The sequence below is a fragment of the Saccopteryx leptura genome, chromosome 7 (genome assembly GCF_036850995.1).
Source record: "Saccopteryx leptura isolate mSacLep1 chromosome 7, mSacLep1_pri_phased_curated, whole genome shotgun sequence".
Taxonomy (NCBI): Eukaryota; Metazoa; Chordata; class Mammalia; order Chiroptera; family Emballonuridae; genus Saccopteryx; species Saccopteryx leptura.
In genome coordinates, this window is record NC_089509.1 from 103,658,162 (window position 1) to 103,675,670 (window position 17,509).

The window sequence follows — 17,509 nt, forward strand, 5'->3', positions numbered from 1 at the left end:
ATCCAATACTCTCTGGTCCTTACCCGAGATGCTTCTAAAATGGAATTAGAGGAGCCCACAGTGTTCATTTGGTATTTTCAACATGAAATGTTGGGGGAAGGGCAATGGATACATGGACTGAGAGACCCTGAGTGGCTACTTAAGCAGCATCCTGTGGGGAGTCTATCGGAGTCTGCGAGGATCACCAAAGATCCAGAGTCTCTAACTTGGTGGTCATTAGTTAATTTAGGCATAATCAGATGCTGAAGGACTGACTGATGCTGACTAAAATCATAAGACACTGACTTAGAAATTAAAATGCCAACTTATTAGTTTACAAGGTAAAGGCTATTACCAGTCCAGTGACTGATGTATCTTCCTGGGAAGCTGAATCAACACTGAGGGTGCTACTTGCTAAACACAGAAAAGGGCAAAAAAACAGCAAATGATTTTATGGGATAGTTTGTATACACTGTGGAAAGAGCTAGACACTCGTCCGCATTCTCCTGTAGCATTGCTCTGGCACTGTGCTAGATAAATTAATCAAGTGTTACTCCTCGATTTTTCTCCTCCTTTAGTTTTATTTTTGAATTCTATACATCTCTGCCCATTTGTTAGCAATCTCCTCCGACCTCATGAATTGTTTAACAGTTTTTTCTCAAATTGCATATACGAGCCTAGAGATGTGCAAGACCAAGAGAGGGAAGAAAGGAATGTGGAGTAAGGACGGAGGCAGTACCTGGGGCAGAGTTCTCCAGCCGTGCCCCATCTTCCTACCTCGTAATTAACTTAGGGCTCTATACTGCTCACAGGTGGGGCTCGGTCTGCTTACTGTCCACATGAAGTTCCGTGCACAGCTGTGTAACAGGAAGCAGGGCGATGGCACATGATGGAAGAATACTGGACCAGAAGTTCAGAGCCCTGTGTCCTGCTGCTAAACTCTGAGTCCTGGTGTCAAAATCTACCACTGTTTGTCACACAAGGTTTCTTTGATCTTTGTGGGCCCTAATTTCCTCATAAGTAAAACAAAGAGGCTTGATATATTCTTAGATTGATAAATTCCCTTAAAGCTCATAAAATTCGACTGCTCTACTCCTCTGTACAAGATACCTGAGATGACAGGATTTCCTTTGTTAAGGTACTAGGGTAGGACCTGGATGAGATTTGTAACCTAGTCTCATAATCAATACTATGCAGGGATACAGGGGCTCCTTGGGTTACAACAGTCTTGACATACAACCTTTCAAGTTTACGACACTCACTCCCATAAAAACTTTAAAAAATTGAGACATGAGTGTTTTGGCTTACGCTGTTAGCATCATACTTACAGACTAAGTGGATAAACTATTGATAGTTTGGTTGTGCACGGCAGAAGAATAGGTAATATTCTTTTTCTGTAGCTTAGTTGTGTTTTTATGTACTCTGCTTGAGACCTGTATCTCCTTAGGTACCCACTAAATTCAGCACTTTGACTCTGCTTGTCCCTCAGCTGCTGGGGGCTGCAGAAAACTAACTGCCAAGATGATCTGAGACTATTCCTTCTTTAAACCAAGAAGTACTGTCATCCAATGGTCTCCAAGCTCCTTGTTCCTAATTTCACTCACATCAAATTGGAAGGGGTTCTTTGGAGTAATAGAGTCTAAGGGGACGATGGACAGCAGCAAAACTGGTCAGGCTTTGAGCATAAGAGTAACAGATGCCGAAGAGCTTTGGAAGGATTCCCTCAAACCACCACCCCTCAGGGGAGCCTCTCAGATGGTGTAACTGAATAAAACACCTAGTGTGTTTTCCCTTCGGCAGCCATTTATTATACAAAATCCCTCTGAAGTCTTAGCTCAAGATTCATCTCTTCCAGAACGCCTCACCCAAACTAACCTGGTGTGAACCCTAGATCACAGCCAAATGAATCCATATACTTCTTCCTCCTTTTGGGTAACATACGTTTTATGTATTTAGAATATTCTTGCCTGGCCTGTAGGGGCACAGTGGATAAAGAGTCAACCTGGAGCACTGAGGTTGCCAGTTCGAAACCCCGGCTTTGCCTGGTCAAGGCACACAGGAGAAGCAACTACTATAGGTTAATGCTTCCCACTCCTCCACTCCCTGCCTTTCTCTCTCTCTACCCCCACTCTCTAAAATCAATAAATAAAATCTTTAAAAAAAATCAATTAAAAAAATCTAAAAATAAAATCTTAATAGTCCACCTTTCAAGGACAGAAACCACATTTTAATTTTTCAGTAAAACAAAATATTAAATATCATAATGTTTAATTCTTTGCTGGTGCTTAATAAGTACTGTCCACATAAAGTTTAAACTTCCAAATAGAAAAACAAATAGACCAAAGATCTCCTGCACAGAATGACAACAATGCTTCCTGAGACTTTGGCAATGTCTGCTTGAATTCCCTATGGGCGATTACAAGGATGCCCACGAATCCTAAACATTGGACAGCTAAGCCAATATGACTCAGTCTCTGTAGAACTGTCACTTCTCAAGTTGGTACATCCTCCAACTTGAGAGGATGAACTCAAGTTGGTTCAGCTCCAAAAATATATTACTCACAAGTAAAGGATATAAGAGAACCCTTTAGGTAGGTAAAAGGCTAAGATAATGAAGCCAATAGATCAGGTAAAGCTTAAAGGTAAGTTGTTTTCTCTCTTCATTTGTATAACCAGAGAAATATTGACCAATATGAGAGACTCCTCGAATGCCAACACCTTTATGCTACAATCACTCATCACTGTGTACCTCCTGTTGAAAAGGCACTGTAGTGGGTGCAGAAGACGAAGCAAACTGAGCAAGACACTGCGGCACTTAAGACGTGTATAATCTAACAAGGGAGATAAGTCTAGAATTTTTTTTTTTTTTTTTTTTTTTTTTTGGTGAGAGACAGAGAGGGGGACAGACAGATAGGGAGAGAAAGAGATGAGAAGCACCAGTTCTTCATTGAGACATCTCAGTAGTTCATTGATTGCTTTCTCATATGTGCCTTGACCAAGGGGCTCTGGCCAAGCCAGTGATCCCTTCAAGCCAGTGACCTTTGGGCTCAAGCCAGTGACCACAGAGTCATGTCTATGATCCCATGCTCAAGCCAGCGACCCTGCGCTCAAGGTAGTGAAACTGCACTCAAGCCAGCGACCTTGGGGTTTCAAACCTGGGTTCTCTGAGTCCCAGGCTGATGCTCTATCCACCGTGCCACTACCTGGTCAGGCTAGAAATTCTTATAATAAAGCTAAAGTGATAAATGACACAGATAAGATACAAAGTGCTTTGGGAGTTTGGGAGAAGTAAAGAATACAGCTCCAACTTTGACTTCTGTCCCTTTCACTGTTCCTGTTCTAACAGAAGTCGTGTAACTATCCGATCCTCTTCTTAAGTAAGGCAGATTGAATGTCCTTGGAAAGAACTTTACAACGCTGGGATGAAAAGGTTACCTCTCCTGAGGAAAGAGGATGGAAGTAGACAGAAATCGAGTCATCTACAGTATCTTCAAAATACTTCCTGTGCCTTCATGCCACCCACATCCCCCTGAGGAAGGGCTAATCCTTCCACTTGGCCCCACTCCATTGGTCCCAGCTTTCAAACTTTCCTGTCCCAGTGGATTCTCCTCTACCTTCAAACATGTATCTTCCCATCTTAAAAAGGAATTTTGCTTAAGCTCCTTCTACCTCTCATTCCCTTTTCAGGATGAAACTTCTCTGATGAGGGTTCTACGTGCCATGTCTCTATTGCCTGGTCAATTGATCTTTAGCTGCCTGCAAGCTGCTGATGTTGCCCAAGATCATGAATGACCTAAGGAGTTCTCAGGCAGTCGCCCTTTCTCTTTGGTCTCTCTCCCACATGTGGCACTGGGAATCACCCCACTTGGTGACAGAAAGAGTGTGAGATTTGAGTAAAGACAAATATGAGGAAATCAGCTGACTGATTTAAAGCAAATTACTTAGCCCTTGATTGAGCCTCTGCTTCTTTATCTTTAAAATGAGGAGACTATCACTAACCTCATGGTGTGTTGTAAGGATCGAAAGTCAGGATTTAAGTAAGGTACCTAGCACTGTGTCTAGCACAAGCACAGTATGTACTTGATAATGGTTAGCTTCCCTTTCTCAGCTATCTCAGATTCTCGTCCTATCTCACTCACATTTCCCTCACTGTCTCCTACGCCTCCTTCCAATTCATGATTGTCCTCCAAAACCATCACTGGACTTTTCCTTTTTTCTTTCTTTCTTTTTTCTGCTTTCTTTCTTTCTTTCTTTCTTTCTTTCTTTCTTTCTTTCTTTCTTTCTTTCTTTCTCTCTCTCTTTCTTTCTTTTTCTTTCTTTCTCTTTTATTTTTTTCTTTCTCTCTCTCTCTTTTTTCTTTCTTTCTTTTATTAGAGGAAGAGAGAAGGGGGATAGACAGAGAGAAAGGGAAAAGTGAAAAGCATCAACTTGTAGTTTCTTCACTTTATACATTGATTGCTTCTCATATGTGCCTTAACAGTCGGGGGGGGGGGAGGCTCAAGCAGAGCCAGTGACCCCTTGCTCAAGCCAGTGACCTTGGGCTCAAGCCAGCGACCTTGGGATCATGTCAATGATCCCATGCCCAAGCCAGCGACCTTGGGATCATGTCAATGATCCCATGCTCAAGCTAGCAACCCCACTGGCAAGCCCATGCTCAAGCCGGCAACCTTCAGTTTTGAACTGGGGACCTCAGCGTCCCAGGTCGACCACCAATCAGGCGGACTTTTGTTCTTTTCTTCATGTTCTTCCCACCAAAAAATGCATCATTCTCAAATATTGCTCCTTTGCAGATGATTTCCCAAATATATTTCTATAGGTCCTTTTCAACCTAAACTTCAACCTTATTTTTTAAACTCTTTCCTGAATATGCACACTTGTATGTCCTATGATACATTTAAATCCAGCACGTATTAAAAAAGAGCTTCATTTTATGTTTTGAAATTAACTCTAATTATGCATAAGCCATCAATATATATATATATATATTTTTTTTTTTTTTAATAAATGAAGGCATTGCTAAATGGGCATACTGTAATCAATGGATTTATCCCCCCTCTACAAGAGGGGAAAACAGGGAGATTCAACCGTGAATCACAGCAAAATGCTCCAGGGGCATGTGCAGCTTATAGATTAGACCTAAAGGGGCTAGATATTTGCCAGAAATAAGGCATCCATCAACACTGCTTCAAACTCAATTCTGAACTAAGTAGATTTCTTAGACTTGGAGATTAAAACCACATGAGAAACTAACAGTAGATTTGGTGAAACAAAAAAAAGTTTTTATTTTAGAAGAGTTGGTAACTTCCTTTGAATGAAGTAAGATACACAACTCCCTGGAGCAGCGTCTGTTAAACTGTGCTAGCCCATCTGGGCTTAGACGTAGGGAGATGCACAGTTCAGTTCCCCATAGGCTCCATTGTCTTTCATCCGGCTAGATACACGTATGTCTGTTAGATGCCTACCCCACGTAGGCATCTGAGTTTATAACATCATGCTTTCAATTTTTTCAGAGAAGAGAATGTGAAGGTGATTAAGTCCTGCACTATTGGGATTCCCAGAATCAGAAACCTGCCTTTTGGAAATGAGTCCATTTATCTCATTTGCATTTTCTACATTGATTTCCTTTTAGTTTTCCCCTCCAATTTCTAATAAATTTTCTTTTGAAAGTATAATCCCATATAAAGCTTTGTAAGAGGAAAATAAAGGAAGAGGGGGGCCCTTTTATACATTCTCGGGCCGAAAGGAGAAAGGTGGTGACCCCTGGTAGCAGGGCTCAATGGCGACTATGGGAGTCCCAGTGAGAAAACCCCAGAGAGAAGGCAAATTCAAAAGAAATACAGTTGAGAAACATGTGCGGCCATCTCTTCCTCCCTGGAGTTTTCATTCCAGAGCTCAAATACTGGTGGATTTGTGTTTTAAATAAGGAAAACCATTCCTTTATATGCCCAAGATTAGATTTAATTGAGCCCCACCCATGACTTGCCCAGCCTGTCAATGGCACCAGTATTCTTCAGATCACACAGGCACACCACTGACAGCCTAATCTTCCTGAAAGATTACTTTCATATGTCAATTCTCCAGTCCAAACCTTCCATGGTTTCTCCCTATCTACAACAGTAATTAATAACGGTAAGAAGGAAGTGCCCCATCTCCTTCCTAGGAGATGTGCCTCTGTTTAAGAATCACTGCGTGTAACGACAGATGTTAACAACTGGACTGAAATGGGCAAGTCAGTGCCTTACAGGCAGGAAAAAAAAAAAAGAAAAACATTTGCCTTCAGAAGAAAGCAGCGATCTTCCAGACCAGCACTGAAGGCCCTCCACAACCTGGCCTCGAGGCATTATCTTACTAACCTTATTTCCTGCTAATCCTCATCCACTCTTATTCCTACTGTAGATCTTTGCCCATGTGCTTTCCACCTAAATGGCCTTCCAAGTATTTCCCTAGCAAAACTGAAGAAAGCAAACAACCCACGACAGTCCAGTTCAAGATCTGCCTTTTACAGGAAGCTTTTTTCAGTCGCTCCACTACTGTGGCCTGCATTGTCCCTCATTAAACACAGCGAGCTCTTGGATGACAGTATTATCACACGTAGATGCTCACAGAGCCTGACACAGTATGTGTGCACTATACTGAATTGCAGAAGAATGAATTAACTGCAAGTTTCTCGGGACCCGAGAAGTGATACCTACCATGGTAGGGAGGACATTCTGATGCATCTGGACTCACCCTTGCATAAGATGCCAATGAGGAGACTGACAAAACGTACTCTGAACCCTGTGTCTTCCCCACGTGGTAAAAGCAGGTGCATGGCAGAGGAGCTGCGCCTCTAATTGTGGAAGTGGAGCCCAGAGAGAGGAAAGACCAAGGAAAGGAGAAATTTAATCACTTACTTTTGGCTCTATGACTAATGTCCTCTCCTGGTTTTGTTAAGTTCTTACTCCTTTGGATTTTGAGGTATTTAATTTCTTAACTGAGTCCGTAAAAGAGATTCTAGGGTCTCTCCATGATAAGAGATTCAAGGTTTATGCTTCATCCCAAAGTTGGGACACTCTCCCACTAAACTAAGAGTCGAAGAAACAAGGCAGGTCATAGAATGGCAATCTAACAGTGGTCCTCTCCTTAGACCACTCACATAATTATCATAGAGCTGTCTGCCTCTCAGGCTACCAACAGGTGATACATTGGTGGCCTCTTCATAAGACAAGGATAATAAAAAGGAATGGGAAGATATGATTCCTACACCCACTCAAAAAAAATTTATTGAGTGGACACTGTTCTAGGCACTTTGGATAAATCAGTGCACAAAACATACATCCTTGTCCTTGGTGAGCTTACACATTCTAGCAGGGGGGAGACAGACCATAAGCAATAAGTATGATAAAATCAGTGAGTATTATGATAATATGTTAGAAAGTAAGGGCTGTGGGAAAAATACAAAGGAGAGCATGGTCAAGTAAAATGCAAGGGCCAGGTGCAGGGACGCGGCTTACAGTTGTAAGTAGGAAAGTCTGGGTAACACCACTGAAAAGACGATATGTGGACAAAGACATCACTGTAGTTCATGTATATATGTCCATGAATTTTTAACACACCTCCTCTTAAGAGATTGAGCTTAACTACCCTCCCCCTGAGTATGGCCTGGACTTAGTGACTCACTGCTAATGAAGAGAATACAGCAAGATAGGGAAGGGATGTCACTTCTGAGATTAGGTTATAAAAAGACTATGGCTTCCGCCTGACCAGTATGGCACAGTAGATAGAGTGTTGACCTGAGATGCTGAGTTCCTAGGTTCAAAACCCCAAGGTCGCTGGCTTGAGCATGGGCTCATCCAGCTTGAGAACAGGGTCACCAGCTTGAGCATGGGGTCACTGGCTTCAGTGTGGGGTCATTGCCATGATCCCAAAGCTACTGGCTTGAAGCCAAAAGGTCACTGGCTTGAGCCCAAGGTCGCTAGCTTAAAGCACAAGGTCGCTGGCTTGAGCAAGGGATCACTGGCTAGACTGGAGCCCCCGGGTCAGGGCATGTAAGAGGAGCAATCAATGAAAAACTAAGGTGCAGCAACTATGAGTTGATGCTTCTCATCTCTCTCCCTTCCTCTCTCTCTCTCTCTCTCTAAAAAAATAAATAAAATTAAAAAGACCACAGCTTCCATTTTGGTCTTGATCTTAGTCTTCGTCTTGGTCTCTCAGGGATTACTGGAGGTAATCCAGGGATCTTCATGTGAGTGGCCCTATGTAGAAGCCATGTGGCAGGGAAATGGCATTTCCAGCCAACAGCCATGTGACAGAGCTTGGAATTGAATTCTCCAGCCTATTACGATGACTGCAGTCCCAACCAAAATCTTGATTGCCACTTCCTGAGAGACCCAGAACTAGAATCACCCAGATAAGCTGCTTCCAGATAACTGACCCTCAAAAGCTGTATAAGATAAATGTTTGTTGTTTTAAGCCACTAGTTTTGGAGTCATTCGTCAGAGCAATAGATAACTTATACAGACGTAAAGGAAGTGAGGGAGTTGGCCACACAAATATCTGGAGAATGAGCACTGCAGGCAGAGGGAACGGCAGCGTAAGTGCCTAAAGCAGTGCTTCTCAAACTCTTTGAAGTCGGGGCGCATTTAAAATAAGGCCCTGGCCGGTTGGCTCAGTGGTAGAGCGTCGGCCTGGCGTGCAGGAGTCCCGGGTTCAATTCCCAGCCAGGGCACACAGGAAAAGCACCCATCTGCTTCTTCACCCCTCCCTCTCCTTCCTCTCTGTCTCTCTCTTCCCCTCCCGCAGCCAAGGCTCCATTGGAGCAAAGTTTGCCCAGGCACTGAGAATGGCTCTGTGGCCTCTGCCTCAGGCACTAGAATGGCTCCGGTTGCAACAGAGCGACGCCCCAGATGGGCAGAGCATCGCCCCCTGGTGGGCATGCCGGGTGGATCCCGGTCTGGCACATGCGGGAGTCTGTCTGACTGCCTCCCTGTTTCCAACTTCAGAAAAATACAAAAAATAAATAAATAAATAAATAAAATAAAATCCTACAAATAATTGTAGGCACACTGTATACAAATTTCTGAGAAATATGTTATAATAATTAAGTCAAATATTAGAGAAAAAAAGTAAAATTCAAGCATGCTTTTATGGTAATTAAATGAAATAAATATGACAAAATTAAGTTGATTCTGACATTAAAAATCATTTTTATGTTACATTTTTTGAGTTATGCTTTTTAGAATTTGTAAAAAAGAGGGGTTGAAAAAATTAAAAAACGGGCATGGCCTGTGGTGGCACAGTGGATAAAGCTTTGACCTGGAATGCTGAGGTCTCTGGTTCAAAACCCTAGGCTTGCCTGGTCAAGGCACATATGGGAGTTGATGCTTCCTGCTCCCCCTCCCCCCATTCTCTTTCTTTCTCTCTCTCTCTCCTCTCCTACAAAAATGAATAAATTTTAAAAAATAATAAAATAAAAATAAAAAACCGACAAAAAAGTTATCTTTTTATATATATAGATACATTCTTAGTAAGATTTAGTAAATTCGGCAGGTCCTGGTACGAATGTGTTGTTTTTTCATTCTTGTGTTTAAGAGAAACATGAGCCTGATGTGTCCTAGTGATTTCTTCAGTGTTTGGGCATATATTTGAAAAGCAAACTCTCATTTCCTTGTCAATACATTGAAGAATTCCTCTCTTTTTACTCTTAATTGTGTTGAGTGCAGAAAACCCCCACCATACATATCATCTTAACTTTACACCAAACAAAGGATAGAAGAAACTTGCCTCCAGTCTTTCTGGGGAACATGGGGGGTAGTGTAAACAATCCAGCACCACAGCTTAACAGCCTTTTGCAACCTAGTCAGGCAAGTGAGATGGGGGTTGGGTAGACTGTCAGCTTACAGTCAATTTCCCACATCTCTGTCCCCCAAAAATCTAAACTCCAAAAACCCTGTTGGTTTTTTGGTCCCCAACAGGCACATATTTCTCTGGAATACCATAGGGCGCACCTGGAAATCTTCTAGGGCGCACCAGTGCACCCTGGCGCACACTTGGTAAACCACTGGCCTAAAGGCAGGGGAATGTTCGAGTGAGGCCAGAAAGGTAGTGCAGTCCCGATCAGGGAGGGCTCTGCAGGCCAGGCCATCGGGAGGTCTTGGTTCTACCCTGTAAGTGAAATGTGAAGTTAGTGAAGGGCTTTGAGCAGGAGAGTATCATGATGTGACTTATTTTTAAGATCACTTTGTTGGCCAGAAGCGGGGGAGGGGTCGCAGCAGGGTCACCAGTAAGGAGGCTATTGTAAAACAGAAAAGACGACAGTGGCTCAGACTAGAGTGACAGAGGTAGGCAAGGGGTCTGTGGGCATTGCAGGACAGCGTATCTATGCTTGGAAGCAGGAGAGAAGGCTGAAGAAAGAAAAAATTCATGGAAAACTCATGGAAGAGACGATGCCTGAGCAGAGGTAGGAAAGGTTAATCGGAGTTTGTCGCAAGGACAAGAGCGCAGGGCGTACAAAGCAAATGGGCCTAGAGCTGTATGAGCAGAAACTGTCAACCCTTCAGTATGACGGAATTGTGGGCGCTGCGGGCAAGCGACAGAGGGTCAGGCTAAAGAGGTCAGCAGGACCAAGTCATGAATAATCTTGTGTGACAGGCAAGATATTTTGAACTTTATCTTATAGGCCAGTGGTCTCCAACCCCTGGGCCGCGGACCAGTACCGGTCCGTGGGCCATTTGGTACTGGTCCGCAGAGAAAAAATAAATAACTTACATTATTTCCGTTTTATTTATGTTTAAGTCTGAACGATGTTTTATTTTTAAAAAATGACCAGATTCCCTCTGTTACATCCATCTAAGACTCACTCTTGACGCTTGTCTCATAAGTTCGACAATTATATTTAAAAATACCAGTTTTTACGCCGGTCGCATAATTTTATTTTGTGCATTTATCCGTCCGTGAAAATATTTTCTGACATTAAACCGGTCCGTGGCCCAAAAAAGGTTGGGGACCACTGCTATAGGCTATTGAGAGCCACTAAAGGGCGGTAAGCAAGAGAGTGACACAATCAGGTTTCTGTTTCAAACAGATCACTCTGACACAAGTGCGAGTTCATCTTGGGGTGGGGGCAACAGTACTGACTGGGGGAGAGTTAGGAGGCTACTGCACGGTCGAACCGAAGATGGCGCTGGGTGTGGTGAGTCTAAGGCAATGGAAACTGGAATACAGAAAATCAGAAGAGTCAAAAGACAGCTGACAAGTTAGGCTTCAGCAGTAAGGACAAAGAGAAAAGTGGGTAACTCCCACTTTTTCTAAGTTTCTAGCTTAGAAAACTGAATAAACGGGTAATGGTACAATTCCTCAAAATAAGGTATATGAGAAAAGAAAAAGGTTTGGGGGAGTGGATTATTAATTTTGCACAAATTGCATGTGGGTCATCCAGGTGGAAATGTCCAACATGCAGGAAGAACTATGGGCCTGAAACACAGTAGAGATGTAAACGTCATCCTCAGTGGTGTACTAGGATCACTGGAACTGGGGTCTGGATACTCAGAAAGAGAATGGAGGGTGAGGATCAAGGACACTATTCTAGGTTAATGCTAACATTTAAAGGGGCAGGTAAAGAATGGAAAGCCAGCCACGGAAACCAAGTAGAAGCTGTCTGTGAATGAACCTAGTAGGGCAACACTTTCCTAGGTAAATGCCTCCGCATCTCCCCTGGGGGTCTCTGGTACAACCTCCAGCTTACTAACAGTAGCAGTGAGTAACTTCATTGCTGGAAGGATCTACTCTAGAAACAGGCGGCAACCAGAAGGATGAAGATAGTAACTGAAACTGGACAGGACACAAAGGCCATGGCTACATTTAGGATGCTGAGTCAAATCAACGTTAACTGTAGTTACATAACTAAAACTATATATATACCAGAAATTGGTGAAAGTATTATCCTGAACAGATTACATCTGACAAGGCATTCAGAACGCAGCTCAAGCAGCGACTGCTATGCCGAACGCTCTCGTCTGAAGACGGAGAAGAGGACTGCAGAATCTCTCTCTGTTAAGCGCCCCCCCCCCCCAGGATAGCCAGCTTCATGCAACTGCCCGGGTTCTGGTGTCAAGGGCTGACTCCTGGCCAGGGGTTGCCAGCTGCAGAGGGCGGGGCTCTATTTTGGGCTGCCTGTCCCTGAGCCCAGCCGCGTCTGGTTTGAGCAGCATGCAGCCCCAGTGACTCACACACCCATGCAAACCGCCTGTGGCTCAGTGGCCTGGCCTCGGAATGCCAGCCTTAGGCCAGCTCCCTCCTCACCCCATTACACTGGGATAAATAAATAAAGAGCCCCGCCAGCAGCCGCACAGCCTGATGGCAACCAGATGGAGAGAGAAAGGCCGGGACAGGGCCAAGGGAAGGAACTCCCTCCAGTGGACTAGGCTGGGAGTGGGCTGGGCCAGCCCGATCAGCCTCAAGTTCGCGGTAACACAGCTCCTACTGCCATGCAATAGTCCCCAAGTCCTTGACTCGTCTCCCGCTCCTCAAGGTGACTTCCAGCCTCTGGTCCTAGGCAGTGCTCCATATGGGACTCTTGGCCACTATCAGGATTGCGCCAGCAGCTACCTTCCCCCGCTGACTGGTGTCAACATTGCCAGTGTCCCCTCTCCTTAGACCACCATCCACTGGCCCCTTGGGCTCCGTGGAAATGAGAAATCAGAGGCTCTTGGGGGAGGTGGTGGAAAAGGACTAAGTATGGAGAAGTAACCCCTGTTCAGTCCTTAAATATATCTTTCCTGGCCTTAGTATCCTAGAAACCTCCCTGTCCTACTGCCCCCTGCCCTGTCTCGGTGGCCTCTTGCCTAGCAATAGTCCCAGTGAAAACTAAGAAAAACAGACCCCAGGCACTGACTGCGTGGCCCTCTGACATCAGCCCCCTCCCCCCGCACCTTCATCCCGAGGTCTCTGTCCCGGTTTGTTTATCTTCCTATGTTGCTTATTTTGATGGCACATCCTTTCGGCTCAGTCTTGAGTGACCCCATAACCCTTCTGTGTCCTGTTTGTAGGACCCAGGCAGAATAACTGAAAAGAAGCAGCGGCCAGGAGAACTCCCACAGTCCCGTGAAGAAGCCTTTTGGTCCTAGCAGCACGGGCCATTCAGTGGTCCTAGCAGCACGGGGCAGAGCAGTGATCCAGAGGTCAGAAGAACTCCACATTATCCTAGCCCCTAACTTTCCTAATTGGTGTGTATAACCAAAGTGGCCAAACAAATTAGGGATAATCCTAGATAAGGAAGGTAGGAGGTCCTAAACCTATAGCTATAGCTTTATGACCTTAGGCAAGTCACTTAACCTCTCAGAGGCCCAATTTCTTAATCTAAGGAATGGAAAGCTACAACCATCTCTCTCTCAGACCCTTTACAGATACAATAAAATTCTACAAGTCTATGCAGTTTGGATGGGGTCACCCAAAGCCTAAGGACCAGTATTCTTGAAGTCGTTGGGTCCAGAACACCAATACCCTTCCTGCAGTACCACCTGGATCCTCTAGGCTTTCACACGCAGTTCTGTAGAGTTCCCCTTGCCTCCAATTTTACAAATGAGAAAACAGAGGCCCTGAGAGAAACGATTTATCCAAAGCTGCAAAATGAACTGGAAGAATAACCAGAGACCCTAATACAGGTCTAACAAGAAACACTGTATCCACAGGCCACACTGTCACAATTTTCATAACATCCCCCTGGCATATAGTTTCCACATACTCATCTACACACTCACTGAGAACCTACTAGTTCTAGGCACTGTGCTCAGTGCTAGAGATACAGAAATGCATTCAACATGGCCCTCACCCTCAAGTAGTCCATAGACAGTGGAGGAGAAAGACAGCCCTACAGACATACAAACAGAATATTACAAAGTTACAAGTGGTTAAAATACAGGTACAAACCAAGGTACTAGAGCAACAAGGATGGAATATTATCTTTACAAGGAAAATCTGGAAAGGTCTCCTAATGAAGCTGAAGTTGACACTTAGTACATTAATAGAAGTTTACAAGACAAATCCAAGGCACTGGCCATTCTAGATCAAGGGACCAATGTGTACAAAGACATAAAGGTTAGAAAAAAAGCATTTTTGGTGATTAAGTCATTCTAGCTGGCTGAAGCAGAGTCTATAAAGAAAAAACATCAAGAAACCAAGCTGGAGCCTGACCAGGCGGTGACGCAGTGGATAGAGCATCAGACTGGGATGCAGAGGACCCAGGTTTGAGACCCGGAGGTCGCCAGCTTGAGTGCGGGCTCATCTGGTTTGAGCAAAAGCTCACCAATTGGACCCAAGGTCTCTGGCTTGAGCAAGGGGTTACACGGTCTGCTGAAGGCCCACGGTCAAGGCACATATGAGAAAGCAATCAATGAACAACTAAGGTGTCGCAACAAAAAACTAATAATTGATGCTTCTCATCTCTCTCCATTCCTGTCTGTCTGTCCATCCCTATCTGTCCCTCTCTCTGACTCTCTCTCTGTATAAAAAAAGAAACCCAGCTGGATAGGTGTATAGGCACTAGGTCAGGAAGGGTCCTCTCCGCTGAGCTAAGAATCAGCCTTGCGTGGTTTAACTAAGGGGCTGAGGCACCAGCTAGTACATCGTCTCCAGCCTACGTTACCCTCATACCCACACTCACAGGAAAGGGGCCTGGGAAATCTCTCTGTTAGAAGTCTAGGTTTAATGGCCTCTCTTTCCCCTTACAGACTTGAAACTATTCTGCTTCAGGACGCAGCTATACATACTTTCCTTCTCCAGTGTTACAACTGCTGCAATAGATGGACTAAACACTCCACTTGCATTTTTCTTTTTTCTGTCCTTAGTGCTAAGACCCCACGAGTTATGGAGTCATAGCTCAGTCAACAGAGGCAGAACAGAAAGTTCCAACTCAAGAACACCTGCTTCGTGCTTAGCTCTGTGAAAAGTAATAATTTCAGGTTCAAAGGAAAAGAATGAGTTACAGCCCCTATCCACAAGGAGTTTTCAAATTAGCCTGGAAGACAAGATAGAAATATGAATAATTTATACATAACAGAGTATTATAATAGTATCACTTACTTACATAATAAAGTACCAACTTGGGTAACAGGCACAATTAGAAAATAGGGCAATGATGCTAAGGTACTAACTGTACAACCAACAAGTCCCAGAAGAGTTAGAGAAGGAAAAGATCAATATTGACTGGTATTATCAAAGGCCACTATTAATAATAGTCCCCCTGTTTGGCATTTAGCAGATGTTTCTTTTGGCCGCGCTCGACCCTTAGAAGGGAAGCCTAGCAGGAGCTTCTGACAGGCACAATTATCTGCTCCCCGTCCACCCCTGTGCCAGTCCCCTTGCATAAACACTGTGATTTTCCACAGCCTACGGTGCCCACAAGACAGTCCCCAAATGGTAGCCCTGTGCTTTCCACCTTCCTCTACTGTGGGATGTTGAAGGGGCCTGGACAAGTAATAATAACTAGCCCCGTGCTCCCCAATCCAGATCTGGGATCAGATCTCCACAAGCAAAAATTTAGCACCTGGGCAACCAAGCTTTCCAAGGTTAGAGAATTCCAAACTAAATACCTAGGCACTTGAACAGAGATGTTTTCTGAGTGTTAATCAGCCCGCTTTTGCCTTTTACGTTCCTTTCCCCCTACACTCCCCATTTCCCCACGTACACCTGAAGCTTATCAGACTTTCTGTAGGCAACGTTTTCAGAGAAAGGGCTTTCCAACCATGCAAGCAACCTCACATCCAAACTCAAGTCACCGCTAGAGTACCTGGAAAAAGGAAGTGAAGCCAAGTTGCACAGGAGAAAGGAAATAACAAATACTCTACCTCTACCGTGAATTGTTCCAGGAAAGAGTTTTCTTCAAATGGCTCTGTCTTCAACCGATCTGTTAATAACAAGGGATTCAGAAAAGAAATGTGAGTCTTAGGACGAGCCTCCTACCTGTGACATGGAAGAAAACAGGCCCAAAATTTGTTGGGAAAGAGCACAGAGACACAATACCCAGAGGCACCCATCCGCTGAGAGAAGGGGTGAGATTACGTGGGCAAACACGAGGAGCAGAGGGTGAGTAGCCACCAGCGACAGATTTGGTGGCAGCATGTGCTCTAGGAGCTTTTCCCAACTCAAAGACAAAGGTCAAACTGAGTTTTTACTCTGAAGTTGGAGCTGTGCAGCTTCCTAAAGGCCCAAGTTCACGGTGCCCTCATACAATTTTGTATAGCTGTTGGCCCCTTTCCAAAGTCTTTCCTTGCCATTGCCTAGGGCATGTCTGGACTTGGGTACAGTTTCTATTGGCCAGTTGGGCACCAGCCAGGTACTCGAGGCAGAGAGAGGTGTCACCAACCATCAAGTCTCCAGTTTTGGTCAGAACCCAGCACCCACTCTTGGGGAAGCACCTCTCTAACGCAAATAGTCCCCCCCTTGGCTGAGGCCCCCCTGATTCCCTGTGCCACGCCCCACCCGACATCTCGAAGAGCGTCCTCTCACCTCGGCTCAGCGTAGCCCCACTCTCCTGGTAGTCCTGAATCTCTAGGTCTTTCATGCGAAGCAATGCTGCCAGATCTCTCACTTGGCACTGCAATGCCAGACTGATGCCCATCAGAGGACGAATCAAATGTTGTGAGACCTTTCATGGAAGGGTTAGCAATTAGCCAACAGATACTTATAAAATACTCCCTAACACTGTATTAGAAAACCTAGAAAAAATACTGAAGAATAAATGTTTTCATAGGAACTTATAGATTCAGGGGCAAGCAGCCCATTTACATGAATGTAAACACAAATATAATATAATTAAAGAAGCCGGAGGATTTTCTTTGTGTCACAGATAAAAAGCTGGGAAGAATAAAGAACGCGCAGGAATATTTTTTTAGACTCGTGATTCAAAGAGAAGGATGTGATGCAATGGATAAGAGGCAAGTGCTAACTCAACTTTCAGCAGAGAGTGAGAGAGACAAAAGCAAAAGGTCCAAGTAACCGTCAAGAAGGCAGGTCTGGCTTGATCAGTCAGTGAGTGGCACAGTGGATGGAGAGTCAGTCTGGGACGCTGAGGGCCCAGAATTGAAACCCTGAGGTCGCCAGCTTGAGTGTGGGATCATAGACATGACCCCCTGGTCACTGGCCTGAAGTCCAAGGTCGCTGGCTTGAGCAACAGGTCAGTGGGCTCAGCTGGAGCCCCCTAGTCAAGGCACATATGAGAAGCAATCAATGAACAACTAAAGTGCTGCAACTATGAGCTGATGCTTCTCATCTCTCTCTCCCTTTCTGTCTGTCCCTCTCTCTCACAAAAAAATTTTTAAAAAAAGGAAGGCAGGTATGACTACAACAGAGTATGTTAGCTGGAGTATAATAGAAGACAAAAATCCACAAAAGGTAGAGAGATTTCAAAGCTGAATTTGACTGAGACACTTATGAAGAGCCATTTCAGGGCTGATGATACCCCAGAATGAGCCCCAAGTTTCAATCTGTTTCCACCAACACAGCAACGTCTAAGGTTATTGTTGTGATAGAAGCAAGCCAGTCACCAAGAGGCCAG

At 44.5% G+C, this 17,509-nt stretch overlaps 1 protein-coding gene across 2 annotated transcripts in view; it reads right to left on the reverse strand.

Moving 5' to 3' along the window:
- The window catches only part of NHEJ1 (non-homologous end joining factor 1), a 92,159-nt gene that overhangs the window by 62,532 nt on the left and 12,118 nt on the right, over window positions 1–17,509 (reverse strand). The window contains exons 4-5 of one of the 2 annotated variants that reach the window (XM_066345534.1): window positions 16,462–16,600; window positions 15,801–15,859 (exon numbers count right to left, since the gene is read on the reverse strand). The exons of the other annotated variant lie outside the window; for it this stretch is intronic. Of the exons in view, the coding sequence (XP_066201631.1) occupies window positions 15,801–15,859; window positions 16,462–16,600 (198 nt within the window). The remainder of the gene's footprint in view (window positions 1–15,800; window positions 15,860–16,461; window positions 16,601–17,509) is intronic. 2 annotated transcript variants of the gene reach the window in all.